Here is a 23,095-nt window from a genome sequence, read left to right on the forward strand (position 1 = left end):
CATATAATGAAAAATAGGGCAAGGATTTGAAATATAACAAGGATTTGAAATAAAATATTAAACTATAATCTCAAAAAATAAAAGACATTGTTTAAAGAAGATGTTTACTTTGTATCATGATAAATGCAGTAGTTTAGAACAGTGGGGAAGTCATTGCATCACAGGTATGATCAGCTGGTCAGTTATATTACATCTAAGTTAGGAAACAGAGAGTCCTAAATTTTGTGCTTAGGTTGATTTCTCTTTATATTCTCTTCAGAACCCCTGACCACGGGATGTAATTCTCAGATTTAAGATGAATTCTTCTCATTTTAGTTCATCTTGTCTGCCAACACCATCATAAACCCGCCGGAGTTGTGAAGTCATGGTGATGTTACGTCCCTGTCAAATTAACAATCTGGAGTACTTGCAACTTGTGATATTAGTTACTTCATAAGACTGGAATGAAAAACAAATCAGCTTTCCCTTAATTGATGCTACAGGCAAATACATTTTTTTGTTTATTGTGAGAAGAGTTTATACTGGGGCCAAATATGAGTGTCCATGGACTGAGAACACAGGTTATCTCAAATGCTTGTTCCAATGTAATGATGCTTTCATGTAGTTTTTAATAGTAATGAACAAATTAATCCATAAATTAAGACATTTTAAAATACATTTCTGAATGAATCTTGTGGCAAAGTAACAGCAAACCTGGGCATTCCATGCTATAGTAAGTATCTGATGTGATTGTATACTGTCCTTCACCATTTGTCTGATGGAAGCTAAGATCATTTTGTATATTGAAAAAGGTATTTATCCAGAAGTCACATACAAAGACAACTTATAGCTGGCTGAGTAGAAGGCTAAACAGCCCAAAATAATTTAACTCTTGACATACAGCATTCCAATGTTCCACAAACACAGAATATCTAACAAGTCAATAATCTTTGAGGGATGTACACTGTAGGTATAGGACTTTAACCTGTGAACTTCTGTTGACACCACTCAAAAATTTTAAAATGTAACATTAGTTATTCTAAATACTGATCATTTCCACTGCACTCTGTCTCTTGTGGTTTTCAATGAGATCTTAACAGGTCTCATGAGAATAATGTAGCACTTGGGGAAAAAGATACAGCCTAGGAGCCCTGTACTGGAGGCCAAAATGGAGAAGACCTCCATAGCCACCATGACCTTCCCTTTAGTGCTGTGGTAAACAGGGAGAAAGGTGACCCAGACACTGCAGAACACCATCATGCTGAATGTCAGGAACTTGGCTTCATTGAAGGTGTCAGGCAGCTTCCTGGCCAGAAAAGCTACTGTGAAACTCCCAATGGACAGAGCCCACAGGTATCCCAGGACACAGTAGAAGGCTGGGGCTGAACCCTTATTGCACACAATGATAATTTGAGCATGTTCAGAGTGTGTATCTATTTCCACAAAGGGAGGGGAGGTTTTGAGCCAGATACCACAGATGATAATTTGTATAATTGTACAGATGGGAATGATGAATTTGGGTATCCCTGATTTAAGCAATCCCCTCATCCTTCCTCCTGGAGCAGTGATCTTGAAGGCCAGGACCACAGTAATTGTTTTGGCCAAGACAGTAGACACAGCCACTGTGAAAACAACACCAAATGTGATCTGTTGTAAGATGCAGGTAGCTGTGTTGGGTTGGCCAATGAATAGCAAGGAGCAAAGAAAACAGAAGGTGAGAGAAATGAGCAGGATGTAGCTGAGAGTACTGTTATTAGCTTTCACCACAGGAGACTTTTGGTGCTTTATGAAAATCCCAAGGACAAATGCTGAGAGAGTCGAGAAGCACAGGGCCATGCCAGCCAGTGTCATCCCTAAGGGGTTTTCATAAGCCAAAAATGTCACAGCTTTTTGGAAGCAATGGGTTCGCTCTGTGTTGGCATACTGATCATCTGGACACTTTACACACTGATCAACATCTGGCAAGAAATGTAATGTGTCATCAATATAACTTCAGTGAGTTTCTCACAGTTAACTACAACCCCCCCCCCGCCCCACTCACACATACACTTGAAAGTAGTGCATTCTGAAAGATAGGCCAATTATTCTTCTGGCACTGAAGGGAAGGAACAACAGACCACTGTTTTAAAGAATCTGACACCAGCTAACTATCTCAGCAATGGATGAGAGGCTACCTTAAATGCCCTCCCCTGATTATGAGACTGATGACTGACTTATGTGCCATCCTATAGACTTCATCCAGCAGCTGGTGGAAGTAGAAGCAGACACCTATAACTAATCACCGGACTGAACTGAAACCCAGATGCAGAGAAGGACCAGTGAAGAGCACACAAGTCCAGACCAGTCTGGTGAAACCCACAGAAACAGCTGACCTGAACTTCCGGGAACTCTTGCTCGACAGTCTGATAGCTGGAATACCAGCATGGGACTGTCCAGATCCCAGGAACATGGGTTTCTGTGAGGAAACCTCAGAAATCTATGGGACCTCCTGTAGAAGCCCAGTGTTTATCCCTAGCATAGGTTTGGTCTTTGGGAGCCCATTCCATATAGAGGAATACTCCCTGAGCCAAGACACATGGGGTGGGCCTAGGCCCTATCCCAAAGGAAACAATAGACACTGATGACACCCTATGGAAGGCTCACCATCCAGGGGGAGCAGAAAAGATATGTGACAGATAAGGTTTTAGTTGGGGGAGTAGGCGAGGACGGGTGGGAGAAGGGAACTGGGATTGCCATGTAAAACAATCCTGTTTCTAATTCAAATAAAAAAAGTTGAAAAAAAAGAATCTTCCCAGTTAGAAGTACATATCTTCTTTACTATCAAGTAAATAAACGTCTTTTTCATATGTAATATGTATTCATGAGACTTCTTTTCTTAACTCCAAATTAAGACAAAATAACTATTTTCATTATACATTTGGTATGTTATGGTAATTTAGGCTTGCAATTTCACAAAAGCAAACACGTATTTCCCTTATGTCTAGGACATCGAATGTTCACGTTCTCCGAGAACTAGAAGTCTGGGTTTCTGTTGGACACTATTACTCTCTCTTCCCATGGCAGAGAAAAATTAAAGACCTCCCTCAAAACATTCTGAGAATTATATAAATCCCACTGATAAGTATGAATACATCATCAATTAACAATCATCCAAGTTTATGTTTAAAAAAAATCATGCCTTGGGCTGGGCCTAGGCCCTTCCCCATGTGTCCAGAGCAAGAGTGCATCCCTTCACGTGGGATGGGCTCTCAAAGTCCCTTCTTACACCATGGAAAAACACTAATCCACTACCAGGGGTCCCCTGCAGGGCAGAGGCCTCCTTATTGACATCCATGTTCAGGGGTCTGGATTAGTCCTGTACTGGCCTCCCAGATAGCATCTGGGGTCGATGTGTCCCCCCCCCCCTTGTTCAGACCAACTGTTCCTGTGGGTTTCTCCAACCTGGTACAGACCCCTTCGCTCTTCATTCCTCCCTCTCTTCAAGTAAATTCCAGATGTCAGCTCAGTGTATATCTGTGGATGTCTGTCTCTGCTTCCATCAGCCACTGCATGAGGGCTCTAGGATGGCATAAAAAGTAGTCATCAATCTCATTTTAGGGGAAGGGCATTTAGGTTATCCTCTCCAACATTGCCTGGATTGTCAGTTCGTGTCATCCTTGTAGGTCTCTGGAAATCTCCTTAGAGCCAGATCTCTCCTCGGACCTATAATGGCTCCCTCTGATATGGTAACTCTCACCCTGCTCTCCTCTATTCTCCCCCCAACTCAATATTTCTGCTCCTCCATTTCCTCCCCTCCACTCCTCTTCTCCTGCTTGGTGGACTTTGTGGAGCCCCCGTGGAGGGCCCTACCCTGCCTGGGGAGTGGAGGGTGGTTGGGGTAGTGGGTAGGTCGGGGGGGGGAAGAGGAGGGGAGGGGTGAGGGAAGGGAGAGGGAGAGGGAGAAGGGATTGACATGTGAAACAAGCTTGTTCCTAATTTGAACTAATAAAAATTGTTTTTTTAACAGGAACATATCTAAACATGATAAACGCGATATATACCAAACCAATAGCCAACATCAAACTAAATGGAGAGAAACTCAAAGCATTTCCTCTAAAATCAGGAACAAGACAAGGATGTCCACTCTCTCCATACCTCTTCAATATTGTACTTGAAGTTCTAGCTAGAGCAATAAGACAAGATCAGGAAATCAAAGGGATACAAATTGGAAAGGACGAAGTCAAACTTTCACTATTTGCAGATGACATGATAGTCTACATAAGTGACCCGAAAAACTCTACCAGGAAACTCCTACAGCTGATAAACACCTTCAGCAAGGTAGCTGGATACAAAATTAACTCAAATAAATCTGTAGCCCTACTGTATACAGATGATAAACTCAATGAGAAAGAAATCATGGAAACATCACCTTTCACAATATCCACAAGCAACATTAAATATCTGGGGGTAACACTAACCAAAAAAGTGAAAGACCTGTACAATAAGAACTTTGAGACTTTAAAGAAAGAAATTAAAGAAGATACCAGAAAGTGGAAAGATCTCCCGTGCTCTTGGATAGGCAGAATTAACATAGTAAAAATGGCAATTCTACCAAAAGCAATCTACAGATTTAATGCAATCCCCATCAAAATCCCAACACAGTTTTTCACAGACATTGAAAGAACAATACTCAACTTTATATGGAAAAATAAAAAACCTAGGATAGCCAAAACAACTCTTTACAATAAAAGATCCTCTGGAGGCATCACCATCCCTGACTTCAAGGTCTACTATAGAGCCATAGTTCTGAAAACAGCTTGGTATTGGCACAAGAATAGACAGATTGACCAATGGAATCGAATTGAAGACCCAGATATTAACCCACGCACCTACGAACACCTTATTTTTGACAAAGGTGCTAAATCCATACAATGGAAAAAAGATAGCATCTTCAACAAATGGTGCTGGCACAATTGGATTTGAACATGCAGAAAATTGCAGATAGATCCATACCTGTCACCATGTACAAAACTTAAGTGCAAATGGATCAAAGATCTCTCCATAAACCCAGCCACACTGAATCTTTTAGAAGAGAAAGTGGGAACAACCCTTGAACAAATTGGCACAGGAGAACGATTCCTGAACATCACGCCAGAAGCACAGACACTGAGGTCTGCAATTAATAAATGGGACCTCCTGAAACTGAGAAGCTTCTGTAAGGCAAAGGACACAGTCAGTAAGACAAAACGACCACCCACAGAATGGGAAAAAATCTTCACCAGCCCCACATCTGACAGAGGACTGATTTCCAAAATATACAAGGAGCTCAAGAAGCTAGCCACCAAAACACCATACAATGAAATTAAAAAGTGGGGTGCAGAACTAAACAGAGATTTTTCAACAGAGGAATCTGAAATGGCTGAAAGACACTTAAGAAAGTGCTCAAAATCCTTGGCCATCAGAGAAATGCAACTCAAAACAACTCTGAGATACCACCTCACACCTGTCAGAATGGCTAAAATCAAAAATACCAATGACAACCTATGCTGGAGAGGTTGTGGAGAAGAAGGAACACTCCTCCATTGCTGGTGGGAGTGTGAACTTGTAAGACCACTTTGGAAATCAGTATGGCGGTTGCTCAGAAAAATGGGAATCAATCTACCTCAAGATCCAGCCATTCCTCTCTTGGGTATATACCCAAATACTGCTTGTCCATACAACAAGGACATATGTTCAACCATGTTCATAGCAGCATTGTTTGTAATAGCCAGAACCTGGAAGCAACCTAGATGCCCCTCAACTGAAGAATGGAAAGAGAAAATGTGGTACATTTATACAATGGAGTACTACTCAGCAGAAAAAAGCAATGGAATCTTGAAATTCGCAGGCAAATGGATGGAACTAGAAGAAACCATCCTGAGTGAGGTAACCCAATCACAAAAAGACAAACATGGTATGTACTCACTCATATATGATTTTTAGACATAGAGCAAAGGTTTACCAGCCTATAATCCTCTACCCCAAGGAAACTAGAAATCATGAATGACTCTAAGGGATAAATGGACCCCAGGAATGGGAAGTGGCATGAGGGTAGGGGAGTGGGTGCTGCCACAATAAGAGCACAAGATGAAGAGTAGAGGAGAAGAAATGGAGGAGCAGATATATTGAGTTGGGGGAAGAATAGAGGAGAGAGAGCAGGATGAGAGATACCATATCAGAGGGAGCCACTATAGGTCCGAGAAGTGATCTGGAACTAGGAAGATCTCCAGAGACCTAAGGATGACACGATCTAACAGTCTGGGCAGTGGAGGAGAGGATGGCCTAGAAACCCTTCCCCTAGAATGAGATTGATGAATACTCTCTATGCTATTCTAGAGTCCTCATCCAGTGGCTGATGAGAGCAGAGACAGACATCCACAGAAATACACTGAGCTGAAATCTGGAACTCAGTTGAAGAGAGGGAGGAATGAAGAACGAAGGGGTCTGTACCTGGTTGGAGAAACCCACAGAAACAGTTGGCCTGAAAAAGGGAAAGCATATCGACCCCAGATGCTCTTTGGGAGGACAGTACAGGACTAATCCAGCCCCCTGATCATGGATGCCAATGGGGAGGCCCCTGCACTCCTGGGAGCCTCTGGAGGTGGACTGGCGTTTTGCCCTGGTGGGTGGGAGGGACTTCGAGAGCCCATCCCACTTGAAGGGATTCGCTCTGTCTCTGAACACATGGGGAGGGGCCTAGGCCCAGCACAGGAAGATTTGGTGGACTTGGTGGAGCCCTGGTTGGGGGCCCTACCCTGCCTGGGGAGTGGCGGGTGGATGGGGTGGGGGGTAGGTTGGAGGTGGGGGAGAAGGAATGGGGGTGGGGGAGGGAGAGGGAGAGGGAAAGTACATGTGAAAATATTAATAATTTAATAAAAAAAAGAAAAAAAAAACAAAAAAATAATAATAAAAGCTCCTCTGCCATACAGGAAAAAAATTGTTTTTTTAATATCATGACTTGTCTTGGTTTGTTTAATGACAGATCTTAAGTAATTTTTGAAAATGGAATGTTAGATGAGAAACGGTCTCTGTTACTGACCAGTTGACAAATCTATGGGGCATTTTCTTAATTAATAATTTTTGTAGGAAGATTTAACCTGAAAAACTAGTTCTAGTTTATACTAACAAAGTAAGCTAGATGAGATGAGTCATGGGGAGAAAGCTGCTAAGCAACTCCATGCTTTCTGCTTCAGTTCCTTCATCCAGTTTCTGAACTGAGTTCCTTCCATGACTTTCCTTCATGATATACTGAAAGCTGCAGGTTAAAGCGAACTCATTCCCTCTGAAGGTGCTTTTGGTCAAGGTCTCTACAAAAGCAATGGAAAGCTAACAATTGCATTACCTTTGGTTTATTAAAAATCTAACATTAAATTTGGGGGACTACAAAGCATATTTATAATGCTCTAAATTGGTCCTCTGTAAATTATATACTGGTTGTTTCATTGAAGTAGTATGTAGTCAAAACCAAGCAATGTGCAAATTACCAAGGAAATACAGATGATATATACTGGGGGATTACTGGGGGAACATGACCTCCCTATGCATAGGTTTTAATTTCCACAACAGAAAATGTTAAATTTTTTATTTTGCTACACAGAAACAGTACATAATTCTTGTTCAGCTTTGCAGTGTTCCCAGTCTCAGGTTTCCACAGTTGCCAATAGTTCTTTGTGTAAGGCTGAGACCTCATGGTCTGTCTCTCATCCTGTATCTCTTGGTGTCATCATGTTTGCACCAGTATGAATTTCCATCATCAGTGAAAAAAATGTTACCCACTCCCCTCACTGACACTGGGATTTGCTGTCACTTGTAGTTTTTTTTGCTGCTTTAGTTTTGCCTTGGTTATTATGACTTGAATTTGCAAAGTAATTTTAATATGTATTATTGTGATGTCTAAAGTAATTTGAACATATTTTTAATGCTTCCCAGGCATCTGTGTTTTATCTTTTGAGAACTGTGTGTGTATCTCCTTGCTCCAATTTTTAGTGGGGATGTTTGATTTCTTGATGTTTATTTTTGTCTGGTCTTTGTATATTCTAGATACTAACTGGTTTTCTGATGTATCCACATAAAGTTTATTTTTACCATTCTATGGGCGGTTTCTTCATGAAAATGATGGTTTTATTTGCTCCTCATAAATTAATACTGACTTCTGTTCCTGAATTAGTGTGCTCTCCTGTCAGCAGTAAGTAAACATTCCCTTTTGTACAAATTCCACCATAAAGTGTTCTTATTTATTACTAAATGGGTGTTATTTTTACTGCTATAAGATAGAATCTGAATAAAGATGTTATCTGACACATAGTGAAGCTGAATATTTTTCACTGTTCATCAGTTATTTCTATTCCATCTCTGGAGAAATGACTGCATCTTAAATTAAACCATGTCAGTTACATAGAAGAAAGTGTTAAAAATACTTCAGGTTATATTACCTTTGTTGGTTAGGGTCAACTTGACGTAAGTTTGGCTCATTTGGTGAAAAAAAAAAGTACTCTCAATTGAGACAATGTCACCATTAGATTGCCTATAGATACACCTGTAATGCATTTTCATAACTAATGGCTTTTGTGGTATGACCAGTCCACTGGGATAGTTAGTACTCTTGGGTAGGTGCTCCTTAGTAGTATATCAAAGCAGTCTGAGCATGGTATAAGGAGCAAGCCAGTAAGTAGAGACCTTTCATTGCTTCTGTATCCATTCCTGAGTTCTCAACTTAACTTCCTGTCATGATGGACTACAAATGTAAGCCACATGGTGCCTTTCCTTTTTGAATTGTTTTTGGTCAAAGTTTTCTATCCTGGCAACAAAAAAAATCTAAGACATAAGCATATGACTTTCTGAACAGTTCTGTAACCACTTGTGAAGTAATCCCAATGGCTAACAAACATAATTTCATGTAATTATAAAGCTCATTAACAGGAAAGAAACAATGAATTGAAGGAAGAGACCTCCCTGAGAATGTCTGGAGACCATTGCTTGCTGTATATCTGACAGAGGTTAACACCTACAATACACAAGGAACTCAGAAAATTAAGCAAGAAATCAAACAAGTCAAGATACTTCAATCAAAAATAGGTTTTGTGCGTGTAAGTATCTCTCTCTCTCTCTCTCTCTCTCTCTCTCTCTCTCTCTCTGTGTGTGTGTGTGTGTGTATTTCAGTTTTAAAAAAATCATTTCTAGTAATTCATCACTTTTAGTAAAGATGATGTGAAAACAATCACAGGCTAAAAACTTGCATGATAAAGCCTTTCCACAACAAAGCAATTTCCCCATACCCAAAATAATTCAGTTTTTGATCATTTTTTGTTCATGAACTTCGTAAACCCACATAATGTGTTTAGATCAACCCATTTTCCCTCATCCAATACTTTCACTATCCTCCCCAAAACTTTTCTTTCCCTACCTCATATGCTGGTTTTTGAAGTCCACTGACTCTACTTACTGATGACTGAATGTACCTTGATTCATTGGAACTTTTGTAGCCTCTCAGATGCCACATGCTCAAAGAAAACTGATTCCCACTTCACCATCAAATGTTCCTCATGTACAATGGGTACTCATGGTCCCATACTCCAACAATTCAGGGAGCTTGCCTGACCTTGTATGGATCTTGTGCATGCTGTCACAGCTCCTTTGAGTTCATGCATGCAACAATGATAAAAATGGTGCACATCTATAAAATAGTTTTGCCATAGCCTTCCCCTACCCATGGCTCCTATGATCGATTCCTCATTCTTCAGTGATGATCTCTGAGATATCAGGTTAGGGGCTGTGTTATAGGTGTCTCCACATATTTTTATTCTTTGCTTTTGGACATGTGATAGATGTCTCTATTAACTGTCATCTGTTGAAAAGAAGCATCTCTGATGAGGGTTCAGAACTACACTAATAAAAATCAATGAGTATAAAGATGACAACTTAGGAAGAACTTAATTGTTAAGAAAAGTTTTTTCTGAGTTAATTTTGTGTACTGTTGCCTAGCTGAATGTGGTTCTCACCTGTAGGAGTTTCTTGAAGGATCTTTTAGGCACAGAATCCTGTCTTCTGGTGTAAAGACACTTTTACTTCTTCCTTTCTAATCTGCATCCCCCTTTTCTACTAGGTGCCTTACCTCTCTAGCTAAGACTTCAAGCACTAAAGAATAAAACTCTACAGAGAGTATAACCTTCTCTTGCTCCCGAGTTAGTGGAAATACTTTGAAACTCTTTTTGTAATGTGATGATGGCTGTGGGCTTATATGTTGCATTTGTTATGACTCGATATGTCCCATTTATGCCTAAATTCTCCAAAAAAAATATCATGATGACATTTTAGATTTTTTACAAGAAACTTCCTTACATAATTACATGATCATGTATTTTCTGTTCTTGAATCTATTTATGTGGTGGATTCCAAATAACAACTTGTGTGTGTTGAAACATCATTACATCACAAGGATGAAACCAACATTATCATGTTGAATGTGTTATTTGTTGTTAAATTTATTTTGCAAGTGTTTCACGGTGGAGTATTGCATTGATTGTTCTGTTATCTTTTGTGTGGTCAGATTATCACATTTTATTCAAGTAATTCATTATGTACTGAATATTACATGATCTTGTAATTTCCTATACTCATCCATTCCAAACACTAATAACAACTGTATGTCCTATCATTTGATCATCTTACGTTCTGATAAAAAAACAACCCACCTAAACATGTATGATTTACTCTTAAAATGAATGTAGTACTACTTACTTCATTCTGCAGGACTTTTTATATATAATTATTTAGCTTTATGGCTAAACCCTAAATGTACATCTTCACAGATTTTCCTTCCTGCTCATTTGTGAATTACAGAGAGCAGAAAACATAATTTTCCCATTGGAATCAATATATGCCACTTATTTTTATTTGAGACATATGGATTACTTACTCTGTGTGTTTGGCTTGAGTATTGTGCCTGATTGTTTGTCTGTGTACCTCATGTACATATTATATTTCCCACAATAACTCCTGTGACTGGAGTGACAGACAGTTGGAAGTCATCATTTTGGTGCTAGGAGCCAAACCCAGGTCCTCTAAAAGAACAGCCAGTGCTCTTCACTGCTAAGCATCTGCTACAGTCCCTGAATTTCTTTTTTTTTCTATTATTATTATTATTATTATTATTATTATTATTATTATTATTATTAATTCAAGTTAGGGAACAGGCTTGTTTCACATGTAATTCCCCTCTCCCTCTCCCTCCCCTCACCCCCATTCCTTCTCCCCCAAGTCCCTGAATTTCTTAAGACAAATCTACAGTCTATTATTAATATTTGATCTGTTTCAAGAACAGTTTGGGGTACTGAAAGAGTTATCCTGTGCTGGAGTAATGGTATTAATGTCGGCTTAGATACAGCTACAAAAAGATTGGACATAGATACATGTATGTAGATTCCACATGAAAATTTATCTGGAAGAAGCAAATCTTAGACTCTTTGTTGGTTATCAAAAAGCAGTAACTGAATAAAATATGGCTATTAATCATGTAAAGCTAGGAAACTTGGGTTATTGCAGGGGGTATGGTGTTGATGGTTATAACTATTCATTATGAACACCAAATCTTAAGAATACAGTCTATGTAGTTATCTTTTTCATGATTTCTACTTCAAACCATGAGTTAAAAACAAAGGTGGGTACCTCATCCTTAATGCACACACTTGCCTGTACCATTGGAAATTTCATTTTCTGGGCAGAGGCTGCAATCAAAACAACAGATAGCCTTGCCTTCCTGAAGAGATTTTCTGAATCCAGGGCCACAACTTTCACTGCAAACTGAGATGGGAGTCTGAGGAAATCAGAGATGTGACGACACATAAGAATTGATCTGGTAACTGAATTTTATGAGAGTACTCGATTGTTGACAAATTTGATTTTAATAAACCTACATTCAGTTAATTAACGAATGTATACATACACCCTTTAACAGGATATATGTATAGTGCACATATAAATATACATGTAAACAAACATGCGTATATATATTTATATGTATATATAATATTAAGAAACAGGCATATACATTGAGAGAATGTGATAATACATGGCAATAATAAACTTATGAAGAAAATATTTGAATGTAGAAAGTGAGTTTGTAAATACGCCAATGAAGTCACCTTTATTTTATATGGAGATATGAGACTCAGCAAAGCATTTTTCCTACTTTTTTGTACTTTTCTGTTTTCTATAAAGCATATTGTGAGATTCCACCCACCTCTGTAACTCCTGTGCTCCATTCTATCCTTTCCTCATAGAGTGACAATTGTTGACCAACTGGAAAATAAGGGGAAAATGTTCCTATTTTTACTTTATATCCGAGACCTTGTGGAAAATTCCAGAAGTTCAGAATGTCATAATCTGTATGAATGGTTTTTGAAGGATTCAAAGTTACTGAGTCTCCACTGGGATTCTTGAATTGAATGTTCTTCAGGACATGGTTCAGCTAAAGTTCATGTGTGAATTAGAATAGGAATGCTCATTGTTAAGATAAAAAGCTGAATTATGCCATGTTCACATTTTAATTAACCAGTCCTTCAAAATGAAGCATCATTACAAGTATATAACAGGAAAAAATTAATGATTATACTGAATTAACAAAACTATTGCATAACTATGTGGACAGAGTATTCAGATACATCTCAGGTTTGCTATGGAATGTAGTGGTTTTCAACACTAATCAAAAAAGTTTGTGAGGGCTAGTTATAACTATGAACCTGACACAATCTAGAAACACCTAAGATATAGGACTCAGTGAAGAATTTTCTAGATTAATTTGGTCTCTGAATATGTCTATGAGAGATTTTGTAACTTTGGTTACAAAGACTCACCTTGAGTTTAAGTAGTGGTGTTTCATGAGTTGAGCCTGAACTGAATATATTGGACTGAGTGACGGGAGCAATAGCATTCATGCTATAGCTAATTGCTCTCTGATCTTGACTGTTGATGCTGATGTGCCAAACTGCTTTAAATTCTTGCTACCTTGAATTCTTTGGGATCATGGACTGTACATTAGAATTATGAATCAAATAAGCCCTTTCTCATTTAAGTGTCTTTTGTCCACATTTTATCACAGCCAAAGAAACACCACTCTCTATAGAAGACATAGTTTGAAGGGATGTTTTAAGAATACTCTGTTAGTTGGCATTGTACACTATAAAGGAACCTAAAATGTCAGGTTATTTCTTATTTAAAGAATATAATGGGAAGACATTGGGGATTTTCTGTTGAGAACCTTAGTAGCCCAAAATACTGTTGGCACTTCATCTTTAACATAAACTTTGACCCTCAGCACTTCAATATTTTCTCATATGATATTGGCATTTTGATTATGATTTCCACACAAATCTACATTTTCCTTTTAAGCAGGAAAAATAGTCTATAAAATTTCTTTATGTGTCCCCCTCTGCCCTTTGCTTGAGGTGAGTGTGGGCTCTGCTCAGGCTCCAATTCCCAAAATTCCTCTTCTGTGGATCTTCCTGGGCCTGCTCCTCAACTATAGTGGACCCACCCAAGCAGGAAGGAACACCCTGAGTCTGGCCACACCTTACTCTTGCCCCCCACCCTCCACTCTCTGCTTGAGTGAGGAGTATCCCAGGAGAGGCCAGCTAATCCAGAGTTGCAGACACTGAAGTCTTGGTTCACATACACCATCAGGAGACTAGAGGAGAGGAGAGACCCCACCTGCACCCACTCTACCAAGGGAGGGGAAGACAACAGTATAAGAACACACTCAACAACAGAAAGACCAATATGACACCACCAGAATCTAGGAATATGACTGACACTCCACACCAGCAAGATCTGAGAAGCCCAACACAGATGAAGCAGAAGAGATGGATCTTAAAAACTATTTTGTGAAGAAGATAGAGACCCTTAAAAAGGAAACAAGAAAATCCCTTAAAGAAATAGAAGAAATAACAAACAAAAAATACATGATATGAAGGAAAAGACAAACAAAAATTCAACAAATTAACAAATCTTTTAAAGAATCTAAAGGAAGCCAAGAAAAAAACAACCAAACAAGTGAATGAAACAATTCAAACAGCTCAAGGCTTGAAAGCTAAAATAGAAACAATAAAGAAAACACAGAAAGAGGGGATGCTGGAATTATGAAAGCTGGGTAAACAATCAGGAACTACAGATGTAAGTATAACCAATATAATAGAAGACATGGAAGAGAGAATCTCAGGTGATGAAGACTCAGTAGAGGAAATATAGTCATTGACCAAAGAAAATCTCAAGTCCAACAAATCCCTAATATAAAAAAAAAATCCAGGAAATATGGGACACCATGAAAAGACCAAACCTAAGCATAATAGGTATAGAAGAAGGTGAAGACAGACAGTTCAAAGGTACAGAAACATATTCAACAAAATCATAGAAGAAAGCTTCCCCAACCTAAAAACAGATATGCCTATGAAAGTACAAGAAGCTTACAGAACACCAAAAAGACTAGACCACAGAAAGAAGTCCCCTTGCTACAAACAATTAAAACACCAAACTGACAGAACAAAGAAAAAAATATTAAGAGCAGCAAAAGAAAAAGGGCAAGTAACATATAAAGGCAGACCTATCAGAATCACACCTGAATTCTCGATGGAAACTTTGAAAGCCAGAAGGTCCTGGACAGATGTTCTACAAACAGTAAGGGAACATGGATGCTAACCCAGACTACTGTACCCAGCAAAGCTTTCAATCGCTATAAATGTAGAAAACAAGATATTCCATGAAAAAAAGAGATTTAAACAATACATACATACCCACAAATCCAGCACTACAGAAAGTATAGGAAGGAAAACTCCAACCCAATGAAGATAACTACACTCAAAAAAGACACAGGCAATAGATAATCCAACTTTACCAAACATCAAAAGAAAATAGGGGGAGAAATCCACACATAATAATGCCAACAACAAAAAATCCAAAACAAACAAGAATCAACAATCAATGGTCATTACAATCCAAATGTCAATGGTTTTAACTCACCTATAAAAAGATGCAGACTAACAGAATGGAAATGAAAACAGAATCGGTCCTTCTGCTGCATACGAGAAACACATCTCAATGTCAAAGACAGATGTTACCTCAGAATAAAGGGTTGGAAAAAGATTTCCAATCAAATGGACCAAAAATATAAGCAGGTGTAGCAATCCTAATATCTAACAAATTAGACTTCAAACTAAAATCAAAAGAGATGAAGAAAAGCATTTCATATTCATCACAGGAAAAGTCCATCAAGATGAAGTCTCAATCCTGAACATCTATGCCCAAAATACAAAGGCACCAACATTCGTGTAAGAAACATTGCAAAAGTTCAAATAACACATAAAACCTCACACACTTATAGTAAGAGACTTCAACATCTCACTCTCACCACTAGACAAGACCACCAGATATAACCTTAACAAAGAAACAAAGGAATTAAGAGAAGTTATGACCCTGTTGGGATTAACAGACCTCTATAGAACATTCCGTCCAAACATAAAAGAATATACCTTCTTCTCAGCACCACATGGTACCTTCTCTAAAATCAAACAAATACTTGGCAACATAGCAAATGTCCACAGATACAAAAAATGGAATAGCCCCCTGTATCTTATCATAGCACCATGCTTTAAAGTTAGAATTCAACAGCAACACAATTACAGAAAACTTACAAACTCATAGAAATTGAACAATGTGCAATTGCACCATTCCTGGGTCAAGGAATAAAAAAAAGAAATTAAAAGCTTCCTAGAATTTAATGACAATGAAGACACAACATACCCAAACTTATGACACTTTGAAAGCAGTGCTAAAAGTTCATAGCACTAAGTGCCCAAATGAAGAAACTGGAGAATAGTCACACTACAGAATTAACAGTACAAAAGAAAGCTCTAGAACAAAAAGGAGCAAACTAACCCCGGAGGAGTAGATGCCAGGAAATAATCAAATTGAGGGCTGAAATCAATAAAGTAGAAACTAGGAAGCACTACAAAGACTCAATGAAACAAAGAGTTGGTTCTTCGAGAAAAATCAACAAAATATACAAAACTTTATCCAAACTAACCAAAAGGCAGAGAGAGAGAGCATGAAAATCAACAATATCAGAAATGAAAAGGAGGACATAACAATGGACAGTGAGGAGATCCAGAGAATCATCATGTCATACTTTGAAACCCTGTACACCACAAAATTTGAAAATCTACAGGAAATGGACAATTATCTGGATATAAATCACCTATCAAAGTTAAATTAAGAACAGATAAGCAATTTAAATAGACCGTTAACCCCTAATGAAATACAAGCAGTCATCAAAAGTCTCCCAAACAAACAAACAATCAAACAAAAAACCCAGAGCCACATGGTTTCAGTGCAGAATTCTACCAGAAATTCATAGAAGAGCCAATACCAGTACTCCTCAAATTGTTCCACACAATAGAAGTGGAAGTGACATTGCCAAATTCTTTTTACAAGGCTACAACTACCTTGTTACACAAGCCACACAAAGACACAACTAAGAAAGAGAGCTACAGATGAATATCCCTCATGAACATTAATGCAAAAATACTCAACAAAATACTGTCAAATAAAATTCAAGAACACATCAGAGAAATCATCCACCATGATCAAGTAGGCTTCATACCAGGGATGTAGGGATGGTTCAACATATGAAAATGCATCAATGTAAACCATATAAACCAACTGAAGAAGAAAAACCACATGACATTCTCACTAGATGCTGAAAAAGCCTTTGAAAAAATCAACACCCTTCATGATAAAGGTCTTGGAGAGATCAGGAATAACAGGAACATACCTAAACATGATAAAAGCAATATGCAGCAAATGGACAACCAACATCAAACTAAATGGAGAGAAATGCAATGTGATTCCTCTAAAATCAGGAACAAGACAAGGCTGTCCACTCTCTCCATATCTCTCCAATATTGTCCTTGAAGTTCTAGCTAGGGCAATAAGACAACAAAAGGAAATCAAGGGGATACAAATTGGAAAGTAAGAAGTCAAACTTTCACTGTTTGCATATGATATGACAGTTTATAGAAGCGACCCAAAAAGCTCTACCAGGGAACTCCTACAGCTGATAAACACCTTCAGCAAAGTGGCAGGATACAAGATTAACTAAATAAAAATCAGTTGCCCTACTGTATACAGATGATAAATGCATTGAGAAAGAAATCAGAGAGACATCACCAATTACAATTGCCACAAACAACATAAAATACCTTGGGGTAATGCTAAACAAATAAGTGAAAGACCTGAGTCATAAGAACTTTGAATCTTTAAAATAAAAAATTAGATACCAGAAAAATGGAACGATCGCCCATGTTCTTGGATAAATAGGATCAATATATTAAAATGGCAATCTTGCCAAAAGCAACCTACAGATTCAATGCAATCCTCATCAAAATCCCAGCACAATTCTTCACAGACCTTGAAAGAACAATAATCAACTTTATATGGCATAACAAAGACCCAGGATAGCCAAAACATCCCTGTACAATAAAGGAACTTCCAGAGGCATCACCATCCAAGACTTCAAGCTCAATTATAGAGCTATAGTCCTGAAAACAGCTTGGTGTTGGCACAAAAATAGACAGGTAGACCAATGGAATCAAATTGAAAACCCTGATATTAACCCACACACCTATGAACACCTGATTTTTGACAAAGAAGCTAAAATTATACAATGGAAAAAAGAAATCATCTTCAACAAATGGTGCTGGCATAACTGGATGCTGGCATGTAGAAGACTGCAGATGTTACCATGGCTATCATCATGCACAAAACTTGAGTCCAAATTGATCAAAGAACTCAACATAAATCCTGACACACTGAACCTCTTAGAAGAGAAGGTAGGTGGTACCCTTGAATGAATTGGTACAGGAGACTGCCTCATGAACATAACACCAGTAGCACAGAGATTGAGATTTACAATTAATAAATGGGACCTCCTGAAACTGAGAAGCTTTTGTAAGGCAAAGGACACAGGCAACAAGACAAAATGGTAAGCCACAGAATGGAAAATGATATTCACCAACCCCACATCTGACAGAGGGTTGATTTGCAAAATCTACAAAGAACTCAAGAAGCTAGTCTCCAAAACATCAACTAATCCAATTAAAACTGGGGTACAGAACTAAATAGAGAATTCTCTAAGAGAGATACATGATCCCCTGGAGAATGGGAAAGGGGGAATATCTCCTAAGCTAATTGGAGGGGAGAGGAAGTTAGAAGAAAGAGAAGGGGAGAAGAAAAGGGGAAAGGAGGACATGAGGGAACAGGACGATCTATCTAGTCAGGGAAAGAATAGAAGAGAACAAGAAAAGAGATACCATAATAGAGGGAGCCATTATAGGTTTAAAGAGAATTCTGGCACTAGGGAAAGTTCCAGACATCTACAAGTTTGACCCCAACTAATAATCTAAGCAATAGTCAAGAGGCTAAATTAAATGCCCTTCTCTGATAATGAGATTAATGACTACCTTATGTGCCATCAAGTAGCTGATGGAAGCACAAGCAGACACCCACCACTAAACACTGAGCTGAACTCTAGAATCCAGTTGCAGAAAGGGAGGAGTTATGAGCAAAGGTGTCAAGAACAGGCTGGAGAAACCTACAGAAACAGTTGACCTGAACAAGGGGTTGCTCATGGACACCCGACTGATAGCTGGAAAACCAGCATAAGATTATTCCAGACCCCCTGAAGGAGGAAGTCAGTTTGGAGGTCTGGACAATCTATGGGGCCACTGGTAGTGGATAAGTATTTACCCTAGCACACAAATGGACTTTGGGAGCCCACTCACACAGAGGGATACTCTCTTAGCCTAGACACATGGGGGAGGGTCTAGGCCCTGCTCCAAATGATGTGACAGACTTTGAAGATCCCCCATGGAAGGGCTCCCCTCTTTGCAGGAACAGAAAAGGGTTGGGACAGGGGGTCAGTGGGAGACTGTGAAGGAGGGGAGGGAGAAGGAACTGAGATTGACAAGTAAAAGAAGCTTGTTTCTAATTTAAATTTAAATGAAATAACTTTAAGTCTTTAAAGAAAGAAATTAAAGAATGTTCTCACATGCCCTTGGATAGGTAAGATCAACATATTAAAATGGCAATCTTACCAAGGGCAATCTACAGATTCAATGCAATTCCCATCAAAATCCAAACACAATTATTCACATACTTTGAAAGAACAATACTCAACTTTATTTGGAAAAACAAACAAATAAACAAAAATACCAGCACAGCCAAAAACAACCCTATATAATAAAGGAACTTCCGGAGGCATCACCATCCCTGACTTCAAACTCTATTATAGAGCTATAGTCCTGGAAACAGCTTGATATTTGCACAAAAGTAGACAGGTATGCCAATGCAATTTAATTGAAAACCCTGATATTAACCCACACACCTGCAAACACCTGATTTTTGACAAAGAAGCTAAAGTTATACAATGGAAAAAAGAAGCATCTTCAACAAATGGTGCTGGCATAATTGGACACTGGCATGTAAAAGATTGCAGATAGATCCATATCTATCACCATGCACAAAACTTAAGTCCAAATGGATCAATGACCTCAACATAAATCCAGCCATACTGATCATCCTAGAAGAGAAAGTGGGAAGTACCCTTGAACAAATTGGTACAGGAGACTGCTTCCTGAGCATAATACCCATAGCACCGACATTGAGATCAACAATTAATAAATGGGATCTCCTGAAACTGAAAAGCTGCTGTAAGGCAAAGGACACAGTCACCAATACAAAATGGCACAGAATGGTTAAAGATCTTCACCAGCCCCACATCTGACAGAGGGCTGATTTCCAAAATATACAATGAACTCAACAAGCTAGCCACCAAAACACCAAACAATCCAATTAAAAAGTGAATGCAGTACTAAATAGAGAATTCTCAATAGAGGAATTTAAAGTGGCTGAAAGACACTTAAAGTGTTCAATATCCTTAGCCATCAGCAAAATGCAACTCAAAACAATTCTGAGTTACCATCTTACACAGGCCAGAATAGTTAAAATCAAAAACACCAATGACAGTCTATGCTGGAGAGAAAGTGGAGAAGAAAGAGGAACGCTCCTCCATTGCTGGTGGGAGTGCCAACTTGTACGACCACTTTGGAAATCAGCATGGAGTTTTCTCAGGAAAATGGGAATCTGTCTACCTCAGGATCCAGCAATTCCTCTCTTAGGCATATATTCAAAGAATTCTCATTCATACAACAAGGACATATGTTCAGCTATGTTCATAGCAGCATTGTTTGTAATAGCCAGAAACTAGAAGCAACCTAGATGCCCCTCAACCGAAGAATGGACAGAGAAAATGTGGTACATTTACACAATGGAGTACTACTCAATGGGGAAAAAAATGGAATCTTGACATTTGCAGGCAAATGGATGGAGCTAGAAGAAACCATCCTGAGTGAAGTAACCCAGTCACAAAAAGACAAACATGGTATGTACTCACTCATATATGAGTTTTAGATATTGAGCAAAGGATTTCCAGCCTACAATCCACATCACCAGAGGAGTTAGGTAACAAGGAGGACTCCAAGAGAAGAATGCATGGTCCCGGAAGAACGGAAGAGGGACAAGAACCCCTGAGCAAATTGGGAGCATGGTGGGGGGGGGAGGGCAGAGAGAAGGGAGTTTGGAAGGGGAGAGAAGGAGAAGGGGAGGATCAGGAGAACAGGAGGACTATGACAAGAGTGGAATATAGGGGGAAGGAGAACAGAAGGACTGTGGCAGGAGACGAATAGAGAAGGGCAAGAAAAGAGATCCTTTGATAGAGGGAGACAGTACAGGTTAGGAGAGACGTCTGGCACAGGGTAAATCTTAAGGGATCCACAGGGATGACCCCATCTAAGAATCTAGGCAGTTGTGGAGAGGCTGCCTTTGATGCCCTTCCCCTATAATGAGATTGCTGACTAACTTGGTTACCATTCCTAGAGCCTTCATCCAGTAGCTGATCAAAGCAGAAACAGGCTTAACACTGAGCCATACTACTGGAATCCAGTTGCAGAGAGGGAGGAGGGATGAGTTAAGGAGCCAAGATGGTGCTGGAGAAACACGAAGAAACAGTTGACCTGACCTAGTGAGAGCACAGAGACTCTAGTCATAAAGCTGGGGAACCAGCATTGGACCGAACCAAGCCCTCCGAATGTTGGTGCCAGCTAGGAGGCCAAGGCAGTCTATGTGAGCTCTAACAATGGAGCCAGTCTTTATCCCTGGAGCACAAATGGTCTTTGGGAACCCATTCCTTATGAAGGGATACTATTGCAGCCCAGATACAGGAAGGAGGACCAGGGCCCTCCCGGAAATGATGTGACAGACTTTGATGGTCCCCCGCTGAAGGCTTCACTATCACTCGGGAGTGGGTGGGTGGAGGTGGGTTGGTGGGGAGCATATGCAGATGGGAGGCCAATGGAATGGGGGGTGGATATATAAATAAGAGTGCTTCTAAAATAAATAAATAAATAAAAGTTTTAAAAATTTATGGAAAAAAATTCAAGGTACTTGTTTGGAACACCTGTGGTGACATTTAATTAAGTTCCTGTGGTGACATTCTGCCTCATACAAATGAAAAGTCGTTACCTTCCATGGAGGAAATTTCATTCTTACTCCATTTTTCATTGCTTGCATGTCTACTTGTTGCATAAGCATCTTGTGGATGGTGTGGGCCACAGCATATACAGCATTGTACACATGATAACTGCCATCACTCATGGTGGTGTCAAAGTGGTACCAAGGTAGCCATTCCAAGGAACCTCTAGATGAACAATTTTCTAATGCTTTACAGGAAGTATTAGAGATTGCACAATCAAAATACATCTCCCACAGTCTTGCAAGGAAAATGTCTTCTGGGTATTTGGAAGGGGTAACTGTCTTTTCAAAGTCCTTAAAAGCAGAAATCTCACCATGGTGTTGTGAAAAGATGAGAGTTCCATGGAATGAGTCAAGAATGAAATGTCTCATAGCAGTAGTGACTTCCCATTGTGAAGTGGTGATCCAGATTCTCCATGGAAATACATATTCCCATCTTCTAAAGAACACACCTAAAGAAGAGTCAGTGTCACCATAGATGATGATGACTTTTGCTGAGTTCATCACAACCGGGCTATGGTGCATGTCAATGAATGACATAGAGAATAAATGGCTGATTGGGATCATTTTTATGAAGGCAGCACAGACTCTGTTTCTTTCCATCTCTGGTATCAATTCTGAGACAAAGTGAACACCCTTTTCTTCATCTGAGATCACCAGCCCCACCCAGTTCCATCTGAAGAAGACCATCAATGAGACCATACCTAAGGCCAGAGAAGAGTCCTTGGTGGCCATCTGATACAAAGAAGGAAACTTCACGGGGTCATTCATATTTGGTTCAAAAGGTCCAAAGGAAAGCTAAAGAAAAGAGAACCAGGACCGGCATGAAGGAGAAGTCTCCAGAAATTATGGACTCAATGAGTATGAAACAGTAACAAAGTTGTAAAATGTTAAATTTACATTTAAATCAACTGTAACATTTGGAAACCATTCTATAACACATGTGCATCTCATGCCCTTTGGGTATATTCAAACAAAAGAAAAGTTGATATATCAACAAATCTCAAGTATATAGCCTTAAAGAATTTCTTGTATTTCAAAGATTGATTTGTTAGGATTGTTTGTGTGTGTGTGTGTGTGTGTGTGTGTGTGTGTGTGTGTGTGTGTGTGTGTGTGTGTGTGAGAGAGAGAGAGAGAGAGAGAGAGAGAGAGAGATACATTTGTATATGTGGGTTCATATACATGTGTGAGCATGTGAAGGTTAGAAGGGGGCCAAGTGCCTTATACTTTCCCCACATGGTGTTCTTGAGGTGTTTTTATTGCCTTCCTAGAAGACAGGAATCCACAGGGACTATCTTGTCTCTGCTGTGCTATCGTGAGGACACTGGTGGTACTTGCATCCAAATTCCTGTCCTCAAAATTGCACAGATAGCTTCTTGATTCCTGGCATATCATTTATACCAAGACTTAGTATGTTGAACCACACACAAATGAAGTCTTTGTGTCTGTGTCTCTGCCTCTCTCT

General features: G+C 39.2%; 1 protein-coding gene across 1 annotated transcript in view; it reads right to left on the minus strand.

The window, feature by feature from the left end:
• Positions 1-1,029: 1,029 nt before the first annotated feature.
• LOC100765866 (vomeronasal type-2 receptor 116) overlaps positions 1,030-23,095 on the minus strand; it is a 30,986-nt gene continuing 8,920 nt past the window's right edge. Inside the window, exons 3-6 of the mRNA XM_035445844.1 lie at positions 21,622-22,428; positions 12,236-12,463; positions 11,680-11,809; positions 1,030-1,937 (exon numbers count right to left, since the gene is read on the minus strand). Coding sequence (XP_035301735.1) covers positions 1,030-1,937; positions 11,680-11,809; positions 12,236-12,463; positions 21,622-22,428 — 2,073 coding nt within the window. The remainder of the gene's footprint in view (positions 1,938-11,679; positions 11,810-12,235; positions 12,464-21,621; positions 22,429-23,095) is intronic.

This window comes from Cricetulus griseus, chromosome 5 (genome assembly GCF_003668045.3).
Source record: "Cricetulus griseus strain 17A/GY chromosome 5, alternate assembly CriGri-PICRH-1.0, whole genome shotgun sequence".
Lineage (NCBI taxonomy): Eukaryota > Metazoa > Chordata > Mammalia > Rodentia > Cricetidae > Cricetulus > Cricetulus griseus.